Source organism: Lottia gigantea (assembly GCF_000327385.1).
Source record: "Lottia gigantea unplaced genomic scaffold LOTGIsca_1, whole genome shotgun sequence".
NCBI classification, from domain to species: domain Eukaryota; kingdom Metazoa; phylum Mollusca; class Gastropoda; family Lottiidae; genus Lottia; species Lottia gigantea.
Window position 1 is genome coordinate 4,771,973 of NW_008706746.1, and position 18,728 is coordinate 4,790,700.

At 31.0% G+C, this 18,728-nt stretch overlaps 1 protein-coding gene across 1 annotated transcript in view; it reads left to right on the forward strand.

Moving 5' to 3' along the window:
• Positions 1-16,938, forward strand: part of LOTGIDRAFT_52541 (hypothetical protein) — a gene marked incomplete at both ends in the record, with an annotated part of 32,609 nt that extends 15,671 nt beyond the window's left edge. Inside the window, 5 exons of the mRNA XM_009045660.1 lie at positions 9,388-9,516; positions 15,301-15,467; positions 15,943-16,001; positions 16,594-16,723; positions 16,896-16,938. Coding sequence (XP_009043908.1) covers positions 9,388-9,516; positions 15,301-15,467; positions 15,943-16,001; positions 16,594-16,723; positions 16,896-16,938 — 528 coding nt within the window. The remainder of the gene's footprint in view (positions 1-9,387; positions 9,517-15,300; positions 15,468-15,942; positions 16,002-16,593; positions 16,724-16,895) is intronic.
• Positions 16,939-18,728: the final 1,790 nt, after the last annotated feature.

The window sequence follows — 18,728 nt, forward strand, 5'->3', positions numbered from 1 at the left end:
TGTTCTAGGTAGAGGTTATCTTAAAACTGTTCATTTTTCAAGTGTGCCAGATCTTGAATTTGAGAAACTTTTTTTATACTTTATTTCTGATTAAAACTGAACTTGAGAGAGACAGGGGTCAAAAGGATCTGATTCCAAAAGAAATCTTCATGGTCAAGGTCTCAAAATTTTAGAAGGGGTGAACTATTTGATTTGAGAGATCAATCAAGATGCAGTCTGATGATATGAGATGTATATTTTATAAAGATAAAAATTGTGGGACCCAGTCTAGTTGATTGGAAGTGTAAGACTGTATTAAAAAAACAGCCTATAACAATAGTTAAGACTAATAACACACAAATTACACAAATATATTTAATGAATTGATTTTTGTTAGTCTATAGAGACTTGTTTCATTATGAAATGGAGTATAATAATGCACATTAATGTGGCAATAAAGACTAAAATGTCATTCAACTGTTGACATACATGAACAATTTTCAGGATGAAACTTACTAACACTTATCAGCAAAACACTTGAGAAAATTATCAGATGCATAATGCAAAAGATTCAAACTATACCCTTGAATATTATACATAATAGATAAATGATTTACATAGAACAGAAATATTAAAACAAATCTTTCCTAAGCTTCCCCTCTACAGGACAGTGTAGATGATGAGATAATCTTAAAATATAAAATCCATGTACTAATGATCTACATTGCAAGACGAAACTAAAAATTTTAAATAACAGTTTGGTAGCAACTAATGAACTCATATGAGGTAGTATATCAATCATGGACCATTGAGACATGGCCCCCCCCTCGGGATTGTGAAAGGTCTTTTTAGTGAAGTGACAAAACTAAACCCTCTAAATGCTCAAAATTCATCTCTTGCCAACTGAAATCTGTTGGTTTCTTCTAGCCCCCAGCCTCAAGGGGCTTCAGTCCGTTGGCCTCTCAATTTTTGTCCCTAGTCTAGAAGAGTAAGCATAGCCTTCCATACAACCGCAATTACTGCTCAACCATGAAATATACTAAATAGTATTGGCAATAGGTCTACAATGAAACTGTCATTTTATTGTTAGACAATATTTGATTTATATGGTTAACCTAAGCATACCAAAATAATATTTTATTTTTTGAGTCCTAATGTTTCCTTTAGAACTGGAAATGAAAGACTTGATAATATCATATTTAGTAAAAACTTAACAGATGTAAACATACATAAATGAAATATCTAGACAGATTGGTTTGGTAAGGTATTACGCAATTTTGATTAGAAAGTTTGATGAATTGTTGTTGTAAGTTGAATATAGATACATGTAGAGATATAACTCACTTCATCTCATTTCCATTTTTCTTCTATTTGAAAATACGGCAATTATTTGTTACTTTCTTCAGAGAATTTATTTACACATTCATTCATCTTCTGATAAAGGTTATCTTGACTTCAATTCAATCCAAATTTTTTTTAAATTCTGTGTGGAAAATATCAATAACAATATCAGGCAATTGACAGTTACAAAAACATGTCTGCTGCCACAAGCAATATGAGGAATTAAAAAATAAATTCATTTGTAGAAACAATTAGAATTGACAGGCCTTTTTTATGGATTACTTTTTCATTTCAAATAATTTCATCGACTTCACTTTTGATTCATAAGAATTTCATTTGATTGTAATATTTTATTTCTAGTTTGGATTTAATTTCCTGAAGGAATTCTCAAAATTGTAAGAATTTTAAAGAAACCATGCCAGATTGTATATTTGACCAAACCAACTGCCATAATTAATAGTATGTGTATACTAAGAAAAAAATTTAGAAAATGAGAAAAAGTGATATTTTTGTCTGTTTGTCAACTTTTCTTCCTATTATTTTTCATTAAAATACCAAACCCTTTTTTATTACAGATAGCTACCTAATTTGTTAAATTCAGTATTGATTTCTGACTTCTATACTGCCAAGATATGATAATCAAACAAGCATTGTATGCCAAAGATAGATTTTCAATATAATGAAAAAGCCCAGACAACTCATTCCTTACCCTCCCCCACGTTTCTAGATCTCATATACGTTTTCACATACTTACACTGTATCTCAGAATCAGAGGTATAGTAATAAAACATTAACATTTAAATCTTTAAAAGTAGATTGAAACCATAATCTTTTATTTCTATCTTATATTGAATCAAACTTTTTAGCACTTTGTAGAACAGTTCTCTGAAAAGTAGAAAACAATTCCTTTTAACTTTATCATTTTATTTATATAGATCAGTCAATCGGAATGGATGCGTTTTGTTTTTTAAAATTTATCTTTACAAAGGTCTAAGTTGAAAGCCAGTTTGGCGCTAAATATATGTTGTTACAGTCTGCTGCCTTGCAATTTTCACAGCCTGACATTTTAACATTTGACAGATTTCTTTTGTGTACATGGTGATCATCCTTTAAATAGTGGTTGTCTTTTCTGAGCTCAAATTAGACTAACCCTCATGATATATTTTTTCAGATCACAGGACGAAATAGATTTTTTTGTGTTTTGTTCATGACATTGTGATGTTTTTTGTACTATATTGACATATTTTTGGCGCCAGATTGTATGGTTGTCTTATAAAAATTAGATTTTTTTTTACAGACTCTACTAGAACTAACAGAATATATTTTGTATTATGGTTTTCAACTTGTAACTATGTTATACCATGCTGGCCTTATTTCCTACAAGGTTGTTTTTAAGAGAATGATTTCAATGTAGTTTGATTTGTAGGATGATTATGATGGAGTTGCTATTATCATTGTCTTTTCAGAATTCAGTATCAGCAAGTTTTTTAGATGACGTCAATTAATAATCAGGTTTTTCAAAAATCACAGTTGTGAGGGGAGAGCCATGACTCAAAATATATACGCTACTGTATATGTTTATGTGTGTAAGGTTTGGTTAGAATTGTGGTATGGATGTTAGTATAAATGTCTGGTATAGAATAATAACTAGTTAGATATTTTGGGAGGGAGGGAGGGGGGGGGGGTTAATATCTGTTTGAATGAGTTAATATCTGTGGTTAACAGTAACAGGATATCACTATTTACTCAAATATGGTGTCTTGTGTTATATTATTGTTTGGCATACAACAATTATCCCAATTATCATTAGCTTGTCCAACCTATTCCCTTGACTCACGCATTATTCTATCATATTATATGTCTATAGAGAATTCCTATACAATTCTGCTTATCAATACCTAGAATATGTAAATATATATTTGATGGTTTTATTTCATAACGTATTGTAAACTTATTTTATAGCCAGATCTAAATTTATTGAGATATTTCAACTGATTTTGCTGTTTCTCTGTTTCACAATAAGGGAAAACTCATCTTATAATCATGAAACATGTTTCACATTTTTCCAATATAAAAACAAGATAGTTTGGTTGCACTATTTGCTTGAAAAGATAAATAGGCTTATAATAAGTAAGACGTCAAAGGGTTTAACAGAACCGAGACTTCCAAACCAAATTTAAATGACAGCATAATAAAAGTAAATAAACACATCATTGAGGAAATCTAACTCCCTTCCCTTTCTCACAAAATACTATGATAGATTTTTCACATGATTGTATTTCTTCATGTAATATTCACTACAACAATTTCTGCACTGTAAACAGAGTTTAACAACCATACTATATATAATTATCTTAATGTCTTAATTATTCCATGATTCCAAAAGAAAAGCATTCTCTGGACTAGTACCTTTTTCCAATACAGAAAGTCCCTTCTGACAAAAAAAATATATAGGTTTATAACTTTTTATCTCAAATTTAATCTTAATTACTAAGTAGATCAACTGTTTTTCTTCTGCACATTTTAACAGTTTCTTTAATACCAGCATGGCCTGGTAACATCATGAGAAATTTAGCATTTAGCAAAGACATAAAATTAAAGTCTGATTTCAGGCATGGTAGCTTTAATTCAGAGAGATGTTCTTGAAACTCATTTATAACTATATAATGTTCCATTACAACATGGAATGGTATTTTAACTTGATAAGAGTTGCATGGAATGATGGAATATCTAGAAGTATATTAGCATCAAGTAAAATATGAAACCATTATATGACATTTCTTTAATAGTATTTAACTCCTAGCTTTATCTCTTCTATATTAAAAATCTATTCATTGAAATTGTATTTATGTTACATGTGTCACCTTTTACATTACAAATTTAATCTTTTCAGAAGAGAAGGGATGAATATTGGATAATGTAAATGGTCAAGCGTCCCAAGAATCATTCCATGTCTGGCCTACCTTGGGAAATGAAATGAATGGAGTTTTACGTCCTACTTTTCTGCTAATGAGGACGGGAAACGCCATGCAGGGTGCAATGAGGGAAATTTTGCCAGGACAGTGGCATTAGCATTTTTTCGATTTCCAACTGTCGAGCGATCTTTAATGTGCACAGCCTGGGTTTATTGTCCGATCCGAATAACTGGACGCTTTTTCCATGTCAGCCCCTCTTACCTGCATCACTGACAGGGGAAACCAGGTTAAAAAATCCGAAGGTATTATCTCGACCTGGACTGTCAGGTTAGCGAGCAAGCGTCTAACTCACTGAGACACCACAGCTCCCGGCCAACCATGAGGAGGTGGTCTCAAAACGGTTCTCAGATAAATAAATTGGTGTAATGTAAACAGTAACCATTCCGAGAAGCGCTTGTTCCTTACAAGTGACCTTCACCTTTGCCTGCAGAATTTTGTCATTATTCTGTGAAATTACATCAGCTTCAAAGCTGTCAGCTGAGCTAGAAACGGGTTGACAGATCACATGGTATCATTATGGTAACTGTTAATGATGCCATTTTAGAAAATCAACTTTCTGAACATAGTATGAATATTCAGGGTCTATCTATACGCTGTTTAACAGCGGCTGTTTAGTCTGCAGAATTCCAAAACAGGGAAATGAGGCCATTTTGATCAGTTACGTGACATTGTTAGGTTGTTTTCATTGATGTATGGAATTGGTCAAAGATTTTCTATTAAGACAATAGATCAGATGAGAGCTCTCATCTGCATGGAAAAAAGTAATGAGAATGCCTCTCGAGGCATGCAGCTCAACTAGTTCCTCTGTGGCAGGCTTAAGATATTGACTGAGATTTATTTTAGTCAAAACTTATAGGGTGGATATTTAAGATATTAATAAGGTTGTTGTTCTAAATTTGTCTCTCTGTACAATATTTCATTGTTACTTGTTAGATGTGAATCAATTCAGATGTAGCAACTAGATATACATTAACAGGGCAACTAAAAATATTACTACTCAATCAGGATTTCCATAAAAGGTCTCCAGAAGACTGCACAACAATAAAATATAGATTTCGTATCATCAAAAAAAGACCTTGGAATTAATTTTAGTCACTGACCAATCAGATAAACAAAGACTTATGTTTTGTTTTGTAAAATTGGTTCATTGCAGTACATCTGATAGTATAGTATAATGTTTTTGAAGTAAATGATCTAGAAATTTAAGATTTTGTTGCCAATTGACAATTATGTTCATCTTAAAATCTGGATGTTAAACACACCGGTAATGTTTTCAATTAGCAGACAACAATTACGTTTTATTGGTAGAAAAATTTAGTTAGGCCAAAAACACAAACAATTGGCATGCATTTCTAGTCATGATGATTAAAATCTTCTGAATGAATCCACACGTAAATATTCCGCTTATTTCTTATCTAGAATTGTAGTCTTGAGTTTTCAAGTCTCATTTCAAAGGAGAAAATAATAATTATCTATTGAAGATGTAGGTTGTCGGAGGAAATATCTCGGATATTAATACGATGACCACAGATCTTTCCTATAGAGTGAAGTTTTTGTAAACCAGGCATAAAAGAAATGATGTCATAATCAATTAGAGTGATCTGCCCATCAATCAAGGATATCATTAAAGTCATATAACGAGATGTATCTGGATTTCAGCTGGTTATTCAGATTCAAACCTTATCGATTAACATCGTCATCAATTGGGCTAATTTTTGTTGTGTTTTACATTTTGGTTCGTTATTATCTAGATATCTCTAATGAGGTTAGGCTGGCCTTCAATAAGAGGAAGTCATGAAATCTGCTAAGATATGTAACAGAAAGAAGATATGATAGAAATGTTTAAAGGGATGTTAATATGGACATCTGAAAGGAATGTAATAGGATCTTAAAAAGATAGCATGAAAGTGAAATCACATACCTGTAAATTGAAATATAGGGCGTGACCACAGGAAATTTTCAAGGTTATGATGGATAAAATGATGCAAAAGAAGGCAGTAATGGACAAAAATTTAAGAGAACAAACAAAATCTTGAACCATAAAACATTTGATATAATTTCGATTACTATATAGAAAAGCACAGATAATCTAAGTCTTTTCGGATAAGATTTACAACCTAAGGGGTAGAACTAAATGATGTAAATCATACATGAGTAATTAACAAAATGTTTGAATAATGATGAAAGTAAATTCTTTGATATTTATTATAAAATTGTGGTTCCCGTTTGAATGTTTACATGAAGTAAATTTGAGTACTAAGTAATTAGTATTAGTAGATTAATCAATGTTTTATAACAAGGTTAAAATCAGTGTGAAACAATAATGACATATAGTAAAGTGACAGAGAGTCAATGTTAATTAGAACGATCAGACGCAGCCAATGAATGATGGTTTTACATCATGTCTATATATGGTAAGAGGATAATACCATAAGGTATCCTCATTAGTGAGTGGAATTATATCGTTAATTATTATCCTATCTGATCAAATACTTTTATATCAATAAGTTCATTACAGTGCCAAGCTACATATTATTTTATACAGGAATCAAACTTGTAATAGACATTGTAGCTCAAATAAATTTGGAAATCTTTGTAAATTGTATCCCTTGATAAAGTAAAAAAAAAGATAAAACATTAAAACTTTTGTTTGAAATGAAATTAGACCTGCTTTGATCTGTGATCTTATTTTTGATTTTTACCGATTGCCAAATAATAAGTCAAGCAAATAGCATAATAGTAACAAAACAAAAAAAACATAAAAGATAACCTGAATTCATCATCCATATTATCAGTCATTTATCAGTTGGAGCACAAAAAAAAATCGTTTGTAGCAATCAATAACTGAATAATTGACATATAAATACTGAGCTATTATTCTCTATGTTTATCATTGTTTTTTCTGTCCTTGAAATTGTATATTGATACAGTTATTGATGCATGGTAATATATTTAATATACAATAGTTACATTTATTATACATTTAATGTTTGAATTTACATTTATTATTACATTTACTGAATTTTATAATAGTAATTTATATGTAAAGGTTATTTTCCTATTCTACAATGAAGATTACAATTCACACTTCAGAATAAAGCTGAATGACTTGTGTCTATACTGAAAATAACTTTGTCTGCTCTCATTTTGGCATAGATTGATATAATACTTATAGATTTTTAAGCTGTGTCTAGTTGAAAAACTGTTAGTGATGCAGGTCAAAGAGACTGACATGAAAAAGCGTGTATTTGTGTTGTTGGGACACAATTTGTATTTGTGTTACAGGTCTATCTACCAATATATAACTATAAGCTTAAACAAAACATTTTTCATGCCGAAACTGTTCAGAACATTTCTAAAAAGCCGTTCTTAATGAAACACTATTTAACATTGTTATTGAATACAAGTTGTGCCTGTTAAAGGTCAGTGGATAGTTGTCAATTTTATTTGAGCTTGTATGCCAGTTCTACCATACGTTTATCATAGGTAGTTTCCAGTCATTGTTAAACATAAACTAAAACAATTATTATCAAATATTTCCTGTTATAAAATCAATCCCTAGGGGCTTATTTTTAGTGCATTACTTTAAAACGTAGCTTTCGTTTTCTAGCAGCAGTTTTTCTGATTCAATAGCTTGTTTGTTCAACAATCAGAAGAAATAGTTGTTGTACTGGTTTTCATTTACCACACTTAATGAGGTACCAGCACTATTGAGAGAGACACTAGGTGGCGCTAGTGAGGTAGGGCACGCAAGTTATCAATAGTATTTTATCTGCTACTGTAGACTACAGTCTGTAGTAATAGTACTTGTAGTGCTTTGCAAGCTTCAAAAGGCAACTACCTTGACCTTTCTACTGGCTCCTATTATAATCCATAAAATTCACCAAGACATACTATACATATTAAAAAAATGAAATCGAATTCGCTTTTTAACAATATTTTCAAATAAGTTATATCAGCAAGCATTTCCGAGAAACGGCAGTTTGAATTTGATTTATCAGAGTCACACAAAAAATTGTTTCACCAAAATTCTAAATCTTCATCCATGTTAAATTTGCTTTTATATTTGTTTCCAATTTCGCCCAATTTTACTTTAAAAAAAGTATTAACGAAAAATTTGCAATGTATATCAAGAGTGTGTGTCACATGATTAAATGATTTTTGATACACAAGATGTAAGTGATGAGTGCCAATGACAACATGCGTCTGGATATTCCAGTTGATTCCCTGTGAACTTACAGTACGAATAACAACGATATGTTGTTTAATTTCTTTCGTTAAAAAAAGTATAAAATATATTGTCAGAATTCTATTTGAGAGATAGGTACTAGTCAAATATGACATCATTATTATGCCCAGAAAAACTATAGATAAATGAGCACAAGTCTATATAATAGTTGGATTGAGATGTCCTACTTCACTACAGCTCCATTAAGCAGATTGCTTCTGCCTGCCTTCATTGACATTCTTCAAAGAAAATCTGACATATGCGACTTTGTCTCATAAATTGTATCACACAAGGATAGTAAAAGACCATTTATTGCATGTGATAAGTTGTGGTACACTGATTCTTTAATAGTGCATTGATTAAACCCACATGACAAAATTCAAACATTTCAGAAGTTCGACCTTTTTTTTTGCAAATGAACAGAGCAGGCTCCAAATAAAAAGTCTGCAATACCTTTTAGTCTTTTTTTGATTATTTTAGGTTAAGCTTAATTTTTAAAGGAGTTGGTTACCAATATGTCAAGCTATAACCAATTCCACAGAAAAGTTTGTTTCAGAGTAAAAACTATTTCAAATTTGTGTTTTTTACTTGAAAATCAAGAGCAAGCAATTATCTTTGACATCTTGAATGGAATCGTTAGGAAGTGCACACATTCTCAAATTTATTGAACAATCTACAGGTCTCCAGTGTGCCTTGAGAGAGTTAAAATTAACATGTATTTGACATTATTGGAAGAATAGAATCAAGTAAAGTTGAAATGTTGTTTCTTAGCTAATTTCACCAAGGAATGGACTAAAAGAAACTTCAACTTATCTCTTGGGAAAAATTAATGCGCTTACAATTTTTTGTTTTATATCTTTGCAGGTTGCCATTAAGGTTATTGATATGCGGAAAATAAAAGAGGATTACTTGAAACAAAATGTAAATCGTGAAGCTGTTATATTAGGACAACTAAATCATCCTAATATTATTAGACTGTATGAAACAATGAAGGTAAGTTTCTTCTTGTTTTATTGTACTCAATGATAGAAGTGTTATCAGGTTATAAAACTAAATAGAAGTGACATTACAAAATGATGAATGACAAAATATAAAGATAAATAAAAAAGAAAATTTGTTTTCCAGAAATTAATTATTTAAATTAAGGATAAGCATCATTAAATCAGAGCATCTGTATTATTGTCATCTTACAACAACTAAATTTCATTGTGTTTTTAATTTTTAGTTTAGATGAGTCAACTGTATTTATTCCATACTTTGAACAAAATTGGATGATCAGTCATAGAAGGGCTGATTCTGCAATGGATTGACAAAGCAGAATTCAATAGGATTGTGAGAGGTTTCAGACTTATTGACCCACTACATACCTAGGCTACATATAGAATATACTGATAAATTGTTGTTGGTTCTATAAAAACTATGTTAGGAGACAATAGATCATTATTTTGATTAAAACTCACTGTTTATAGTTCCATCTGTTTTATTCCAATACTATTATCAGAATTATATTAAAAATTTATTGAGTTATCTCAAGTGAATTTCAAAATTAAGGACAAATCAACTTCATTAACAAGCAGACAAGCATGTTTAGAATCATTCTAAAAAGTTCAGCTGAAGTGGACAAACCATGTATCAGAGTAACATTAGGTGTTCTTGATGGCTGAGAGTTTCATGCCCATTATGACACCTACCACAATCATTATTTGAAATAAACATATCTAATATATTAAATTGAATTGAGCATATATTTCACCTCATCAAGAACAGCTACCAGTACTTTTCCAATAATTGACTTGCATGAGTAAGAAACAAGTACAGAAAGAGAACAACAAGAATATTCTACCAAACATCCTTTGGGATGATAATAGATCTTTCTAATAGAAGAATCCTTGGATTTTTGATTTGAATAAAATTACATATCACATAATCCATGTTACAAATAGTACAATAGTTAGGGCATTCTGACCACAGACAACTGTCATTGCACATTTGTCTGTTACTTTTGAGCCTACACATTAAGTTGTTTTTGTGTGGCTTAAAGCTTGAAATTAAAAAGTAAAGGCAGTATATCTGTCTAGTCTGTCTAGTTGACAGATTGCACATGAAAGTGAGTTCTTTATTGTCGACAAGCCAAAGATTAAAATTTTGACTTTTAAGTTTCCAATGGGCGGTCATAATCAAGGCATGAATGTTGTCTCAAATAAAGTTCATCAACTAAGACATTTACCCCTACCTTGTAGAAATGTAATGAATAATTAAGTTGATTATGATCTTCACTGGTTGCTTATTGATTAATTCTACTAATATACACCCACATTCACAGTGCTGATATACATTCTCATCTTTGTTTGTTCATAACAGCATGTCCATTGTTTATATGTTTGTATTTTAGGATGTACAATTGCAGTTTAAGCATGGAAGTACTTGTGTGCAACTCTTGTTAAATAAGATCATTATGATGTGCTTTTGTATGAAGACATTGATGCCAGATAGCCCCAACATTTTTATTTCTAACTTTTGATAAATGTAACCTCTCATATTCACTTATAATGAAAACAAGACAATAAGTGCAAAGAGTAAGATAGAAAGCGCTTACCGTTGGGTAGTTTTTTCAGCACCCTTGGCCAAAAATCCACCTTGTTAATAATGCTTATTTGACATATTTGTCATTAGATCCAGAAATATTTATGCTTGTGATTTCAAAGAGATACTTAAAACCTTATAAACTTGAAATATCTGCTCTATTTCTCTGTGTAATGAAACTAATATAATTGAAGACTTGAAAATCTCATAAGATTTGGAGTGGTATACTGTCCTACTCTCTCCTACTGCAATTTCATCATCTTAACTGGCAATTTCATAAACCAACAAATAATTATACAGCTTTCCAAAAGGCGTGATTACAAACGCTCCATTTACTTCGACATAACGAATAATTTCATCAAAAGACTTGAGCAAATTTTGTGAAAATAAGAAAACCACTTCTTAGTTTGTTAAGATTGTGAAGATCAATAAGTTTGTAAACAAAGAATGGCGCTATATATTGCTACATACCGACCGTTTTATTATTATACCTCAGTTGATCGCCAAATCCTTTTTTCTTGACACAGAATCTGTAACAAGCTTTCTTGAATAGAGTATTTCTAATACTTATATTGACTTAAACCAAATATCATTTACTGACCATATCATTTAACTGACTTTTGTTTGTGGTTGATCAGTATTTCTTCAATCATAATGTGGGCTAGTTCCTTTAATTTCCGTTAACTAACAGAAATAGTTCCAATTAATTAGGTTCCTAGGAGGATTGTGCCTCAAGATACAGAAACACTCTTATAAACTATTTCCTTGATATATGCATAAGATAGGAAATTAGATGAAATTAATTTCACGATCTGTTTTTCGACTCTTCATTTGACACATGACAGTAGCATGCAGTGTGGAATGAGGCAAAGTTTGGGTTTCAATCTGTTACGCAATCTTTGAAATAAAAGACATGTTGATTGTCCCTACTGAAAAAATACACCCTTTTTATATCTCTGACAGAAAAAACTGTTAGAATAATCTGACGGAACTCCATCTTGAATTAATCCACAGAGGCATTTTAATGGACTTGACTTGAGTCAATGAGAAGCTTGAATAAATTTCAAGTCAGCCCCTATTGCGAAAACTAGCTGTTCTTATGAAGATTCTGTATCCAAAGCATGTGATGAACTTTATTCATTAAAAATAAAACGAAAAAAAAGAAATGCTATTGTGGAATGAAATTTTTTTTTATAGTTTATAGATGCTCATCCACCTTCTTCACAATCTCAAGATGTGTTGACCCTACAGTCTTCAACTTACCTCTTCTTTTTAATTGCTAACTTACCAGTAAGATTTGAGAAAATGTCGTCCTAAATATGAACAAACAAAATCTATTGTATCGGTTTTGAAAAATGTTAAAAATATTAGCTGATTTAGAAAAAGAGAATTTTTATTATCAAATATTTCAATATTTTGTCATTATTAATAATGTAACAATATGATATAATACACATTTGTCTTCTGCATTAAGGATCAGAAGGAAGCTATTTTGTTGTCAAACCACTTAAAGAATATTAGATTCATTTTTATGCATTAAGCGACTTTATATGTTAATCAATGCAGACAATTTCCTTATTCACAGTGAATAGCGAATGTGGCTGCAGATTGAGTTATCCATATCCGAGGCAATTTATTGAAACTCAATTGAAAGTAAAATAGCTAAGTAGACTTCTATTCTAATAATGATTAAATAGTGGACCATGTTTTGATTATGTTTCACGCCATTTTCCATATATCAAATGGCTTGGTCCTGTATTTGACGAGACTGATTTGTGAGACTGTTCTGCTATTTATCTACGTATGGTTGATAATCACTTGGAGAATTGATTCAACCATTCATTCGTCAGATGGAATTCTGGGAGTAACCAGGGCTTCTGGGAACAATTTTGGTGGTTGCTAATGGGTTGTTGTGCTGTCTAATTATTACACTTGACTGTTTGCAGATATAATTTTCATCTTTTCGATAGTAATAGCCTTTATTGTAGCTAAATTGATGAAGCAACCACAGCAATTAATGGTATCCTTCCAACATGGCCGTGTCTATAGACTAAAAATCAATGAAAATCAACACTCATGGAATTATCTAGATGAATCTGTTTTGAAAAAATATAGAATATTTCCCTGGATAAATTTATCAATGAAGACTAAGTTAAAAGTGGAACTCTTATAAAAACATTTGCCCGGTAGCAGACATGAATTGTTGACTATAAAGAGATGGCGTGTTCAGGTCACCAGAGGTCCACTAAATCAAACATCAATAGCTTATATTCTACTCTTATAATGGAGTGTGAAAGTGGCATTAATGATGGATTCTTATTGGGTTTTGTAACTAGATCATTCCTTAAATGTTGGTATTTCTTCCTGTTATCTCGGATTTGTAGTTTAGGTCAGACCAAATTAAATTCTTTAGAGATTTCATCTTACAAATGATAGAAAATACCGAGCCATGAAATAAGTATCCGGACACGGAAATTATCCAGCATAATTGCATTAAGTCCAGACAAGTGTCCGGCAAAATTTCTAGAGTTATTTCATGCCTGGGGAAATACTATGCTTAAAGGGACAGTATGCAGAATTTGAATTATTAGAAATGACTTGATCAAACTGAAAAAAAATATGCAGTGCACTGTACACTAACTAAATTTATAGATTATTTTAGCATTCTTATAATTTAACATTAGCATTTCTTTTATTTTAAAACTTGAAGATAAGGTTAAGGACCCATAACTACAGATTTTGTTCTTTAATTTTTGTTAATTTGAGCACCTAACTTATTTGACCATAATATTGAGGCTATTTCTTACATATCTATATACATGTATATTAAACATATTATACCAATTTGAAAGTTTGAAAAGACTTGTCAAAAGAACTAGTCATTTAGATATTAGAAATATACATAAAAATAAATTAAATATTTGAATGGCTTATGCATTATGTAGGGATAAAATTCCTTAAAGTCTAATCTTTATATAAGAAAGGATTTGTTCTACACAATAAAAAGACTTTTCAAATAAATATTTCACACCAAGTTCAATATCCTTTTCCAGTCAGCAACCAGTCTTGTAATAAGGTTGATAAGGTTAAAAAAAAGTAATCTCTGCATCTGTACGCACTATGGTGTTGGTGCTAAAAAGGTTTGAGGTTAAGGTTAATATTGACGTTAACAAGGAAAGCAAAAATAGAAACAAGTGAATGTATATGGCCAGTAATATAAAAAACAACATAGATAGACTACTCTGTGTATTGATTTTACACTACACTAGTTTCATAATGAATTGAATGATATAACCTTTTATAGCAAACAATATGTTAATAAATAACAATAAACTTTAATTAGATAGACACAAATATTCTCTTACTCTTAGCTTTATCTAATTGCTTTTACAAAGATAGCAATACCATATTGGTTTTATGTGATTAATATAGATGCCCTATACAAGAAATATAAAGAAACAAATTATAAGCAAATGATAGAATGGGGAAACTTGTCAAATAATGGGAAAGAATACATTACTAACTTGGCCTATGAGAAACATTAAAATTTGATGCAGCCTTTATTTATATATCATAAGATTGTGTCATGACTTTTTTTCAATTAGAATCGGCTTGAGCCATATTGCAGACAGACAATAATCCATTTTTATCCACCCTCATCAAAAATATCGTCATGAAGATTTAAAATCCAAGTAGTTGTTTTAAATGTCGAGGCAGAACAGAATCTCTAAAGAGTTTTTTTTTTTTAGTAGCTTGGGAGAGCATCATCACACTGCAGATGACAATGAACCTCGCTCCTTTCTCACGGTCATTAAAAATTAGTGTTCCATATCATTGGAAGGAAGAATTGAGTATATGACATAGCTCTAAATTGTTAAGTCAATCAAAGCATAGGATTTGCCTTCTGTTTGTAGTTAATCATGGTCTTAAGCATGCAGATCAAAATATAGATCTGGATTACATTTTCCTGTGAGTTAGTCCACTAACTGAATGGCTAGCCAGTTTATTTTCAGCCTGTCATGTCATTAAGGTCATTGGAAAGGCAGCTGCTGGTTACAAGTCAGCCAATGAATCTATCATTCTTTATAAATCTTATTAGATCCTGTTTTCCATGATGCTTACAAATGGTACAAATTATCACCCAAAATGTCAAAATTGCAATTTTTGTTATACAAGACTTCTATTTATTTGCAGGCAACAACATTATACTGTTTAGTTATGGAATATGCTCAAAGTCGCGATATCCTTACATTTTTAAAATCACATAAAGAACACAGACTTTCAGAAGATAAAGCACGGCCATATATACGTCAACTTGTATCTGCTGTTCATTATCTTCATGAACGTGGTGTTTGTCACAGGTATGTATATAAATTACTTCATTTACTAATTTGTCCATGTTGTATTTTGAAATTTGTCCATCTAATAATTTGTCCAACCAATAAATTGTCCATTGTTCATCCAATAAATTGTCTCCTCTTGTAATTTTTTCATCTTGTTATTTTGATTTGTACATCCAGTATTGATGGTAGGAAAACAAGTCATATTACTATCTGGAAGTTGATTTATAGCTGTTTAAATTCCTATCACTTTCATATAAGTAATCAGCATGCTCTGTCTAAGCATATTGTATGCTCCTTGGTCTTTTTTGCATATTAGGACTTCTTGGAAAATACACAAACTGCAATCAAATCAAAGAGGTTGACATGTTATTTGTTGTTAGAACTTGTATGTATATGAATAAAACTTCTTTCCCTCTCTATATTTTCCCCAAAGAAGATTTTATTATTTATATACCATATTTTATATGAAAACGAAAATCTCTAATTTTTGCAGAGATTTGAAAATGGAGAATATAATGTTGGATGCCAAAAAGAAAAATATACGAATTGTTGGTAAGTAAATAGATCTATCACCAAGTAAAGTTCAAAACATCAACATTTGAAATGTGATGTGACTCTAGAGACATTACCAGGCGCTGAATTGTGAATCTCCTTGATTGGAGATTGATGTATTAGGCTGACCTTGACATTTAAAATGGCTGATCAATTGTCTTTGAGAATATCAGCCACTTCACACCATTTGAAATGATTTGATGTTTTTATTATCATCTTTAATTTCTTGTCAAGCAAATAAATCTCCCCAAAATGTAGATGTTTTATTAAAAGAGAATAAATATTTTATGCAGACCATGGTTATAGTTAGTTCTTGACATTGTTAACTTTGTCTTATATTGTACAAGAAGCAGAATTAAAAGGTTAAAAACTTGATCAAGTTGCAGCCTTCTTTACTCTGCAGCTTTTTTGGGTTACAATTATTACTAATAGGAATTTGTAAATTTCTCTCCAGCTATCTTTATATTGTTTTTTTTTCTGATATTTATCTAAATATCAAATGCATATTATATATCATATAACACTGTTTTTACTTTTTGATCTTAAAAAGTGTCTTATTCATATGTAACTTTTACAAAATTTTTTTTTAAAGATTTTGGTTTAAGTAATACTTATACAATGGATGAGTTGATGAAGACACATTGTGGCTCCCCTGAATATGCAGCTCCTGAATTATTTGCCGCAGGTGAAAAATATGGGCCTGAGGTGGATATTTGGGCTATGTGAGTTTCTTTTAATATTTTTACTGTTGCCCATTGAGAAATGTTGATTAATGGAGAGAACTGTATTTTTAATAAGTTTATTGAGAAAGTGTAAGGAAGATATTTTTTTTTTGCCCTTCTTGATGAAGTTGTTTTTTTCAAATATTCTTAATTTCTCTAATGATTATTTCAGGGGAATTATATTATATGCAATGTTGGTAGGTAAACTACCATTCACTACGGTTTATACAGATCAGTATAGACGTATTAAACTATTAAAACAAATTGAGAAAGGTATACAATTAGAACAAGAGCAAGAAATGGTACATCTTTCATCAGGTAAGTTAACCTTTTTATATGATGTATATAGTATATAGTTATGGTCATAATAGGATTGATCACTTATGGTCATGGTAATGATATCAAAGATATCATTTGGTCATGGTTATGATATTGGTAACCTCTTATGGTCTTGGTCATGATATTGGTGACCTCTTATGGTCATGGTAATGATATTAAGGATCTCTTATGGTAATGGTAATGATGTCAGTGATCTTTTATTGCAATGATATTGGGGCTCTATTATGGTCATGGGAATGATATCATGGATCTTTATGGTCATGGTATTGATGTAAGTGATCTCTTTTTGTTATGGTAATGTTATCAGAGATCTCTTATGGTCATGGTCATGATATTGAATTTGAACCTATTAAAACCTAGCATACATAATAACCCAGAGATAATAAATGTAGCTTATTGCCTTCAGATGAAATTCCTCATGTTATTAATTATTTAGTCCATCATTTTATGACTGTTAAGAAATGCCAAGCCTTTGGCATATATAGTTTATATATTTTTTAAGTTAGGTTTGGTTTGTCTAGATCTGATTTGCTTTCCTTTCCTTATAAAAAATTGTACTGATTGATATCTTCTGCATGAATAATGAATTTGCTATTTTAATTATACCATTATTTACATGGATTTCCCTACTTGAAGACAAAACCTATCTGATTAATCTTTTACCCTCAGATTAAAGCTTTAATTAGTTCAGTATGCAACTTTACTTTGGCAAGAGTCATAAAAGATCATATCAGATCTAATTCTGGATTTTAGATATATTAAGATTTTTAAAATCAAAACAAATGATCAATTATCATTTTACATGTTTTGAACTATTTCAGAGGCTTGTGACTTTTTGAAGAGTATAATAGAACCAAAACCAGAATTACGTCTTCCAATGCTGGATATTGAAATCCATCCATGGATCACCGAGGGATCCAAAGTTCCATTTTTCCCTTTTGTTGCCCTTCCTCGGGATAAAACTCTCAAGTCACAGGTAAGCGACAAAGGGATTTACAGTGAAAAAGGGGGTGGGTTTTAAAAGCCAACCGCCTACTGCTGCCAACCGGCATACTGGAGTGAAAAAAAGGGCGCTAAAATGAGCATTGTTAAATTTAAAGATCGTAGTTTTTCATACTACAAAACGAAACTATTCAATTTGACGGAATTTTTGTTGACGTCAATATTATGGAATCAAAGTTATTTTAAAAATGAAACGAAACAAATTAATATTTCTTTTCTTGCTTTGAGATATTTTCCTTCACATTTTCTGATTCAATTCGTGTTTAAGACAACGACTGAACAAGGTCGTTTGTTTCAGAGTTACTTCCCTTAACTTTTACTGTCGTCAGGAACATGGAGCATCAAGGCCAAGGAATCTTTCTTCCACCTATAAGAATTTTTTCAAAATTTATCCTTGACGTAGACTATAATAATTCTGCGAATGCTCCTCCTGTTAATCCAACAGAATCATCGATATATGTAGTGGATACAAATCTTCACCAAGATTGGAAGCAGACTTCCAGTAGTTGGAAAAATCAGGTGTCCAAATATAGAACCTTTAAAGAAAGAGATGGTGGGACGAGACCACATGGTGATGATGGTTGGTTGATCGAAAATGTTGCGGCGAAAGAATGTGACTAATCATTGTGAAAATATTGGTGATTGTCATGTCATGAGGCAAACT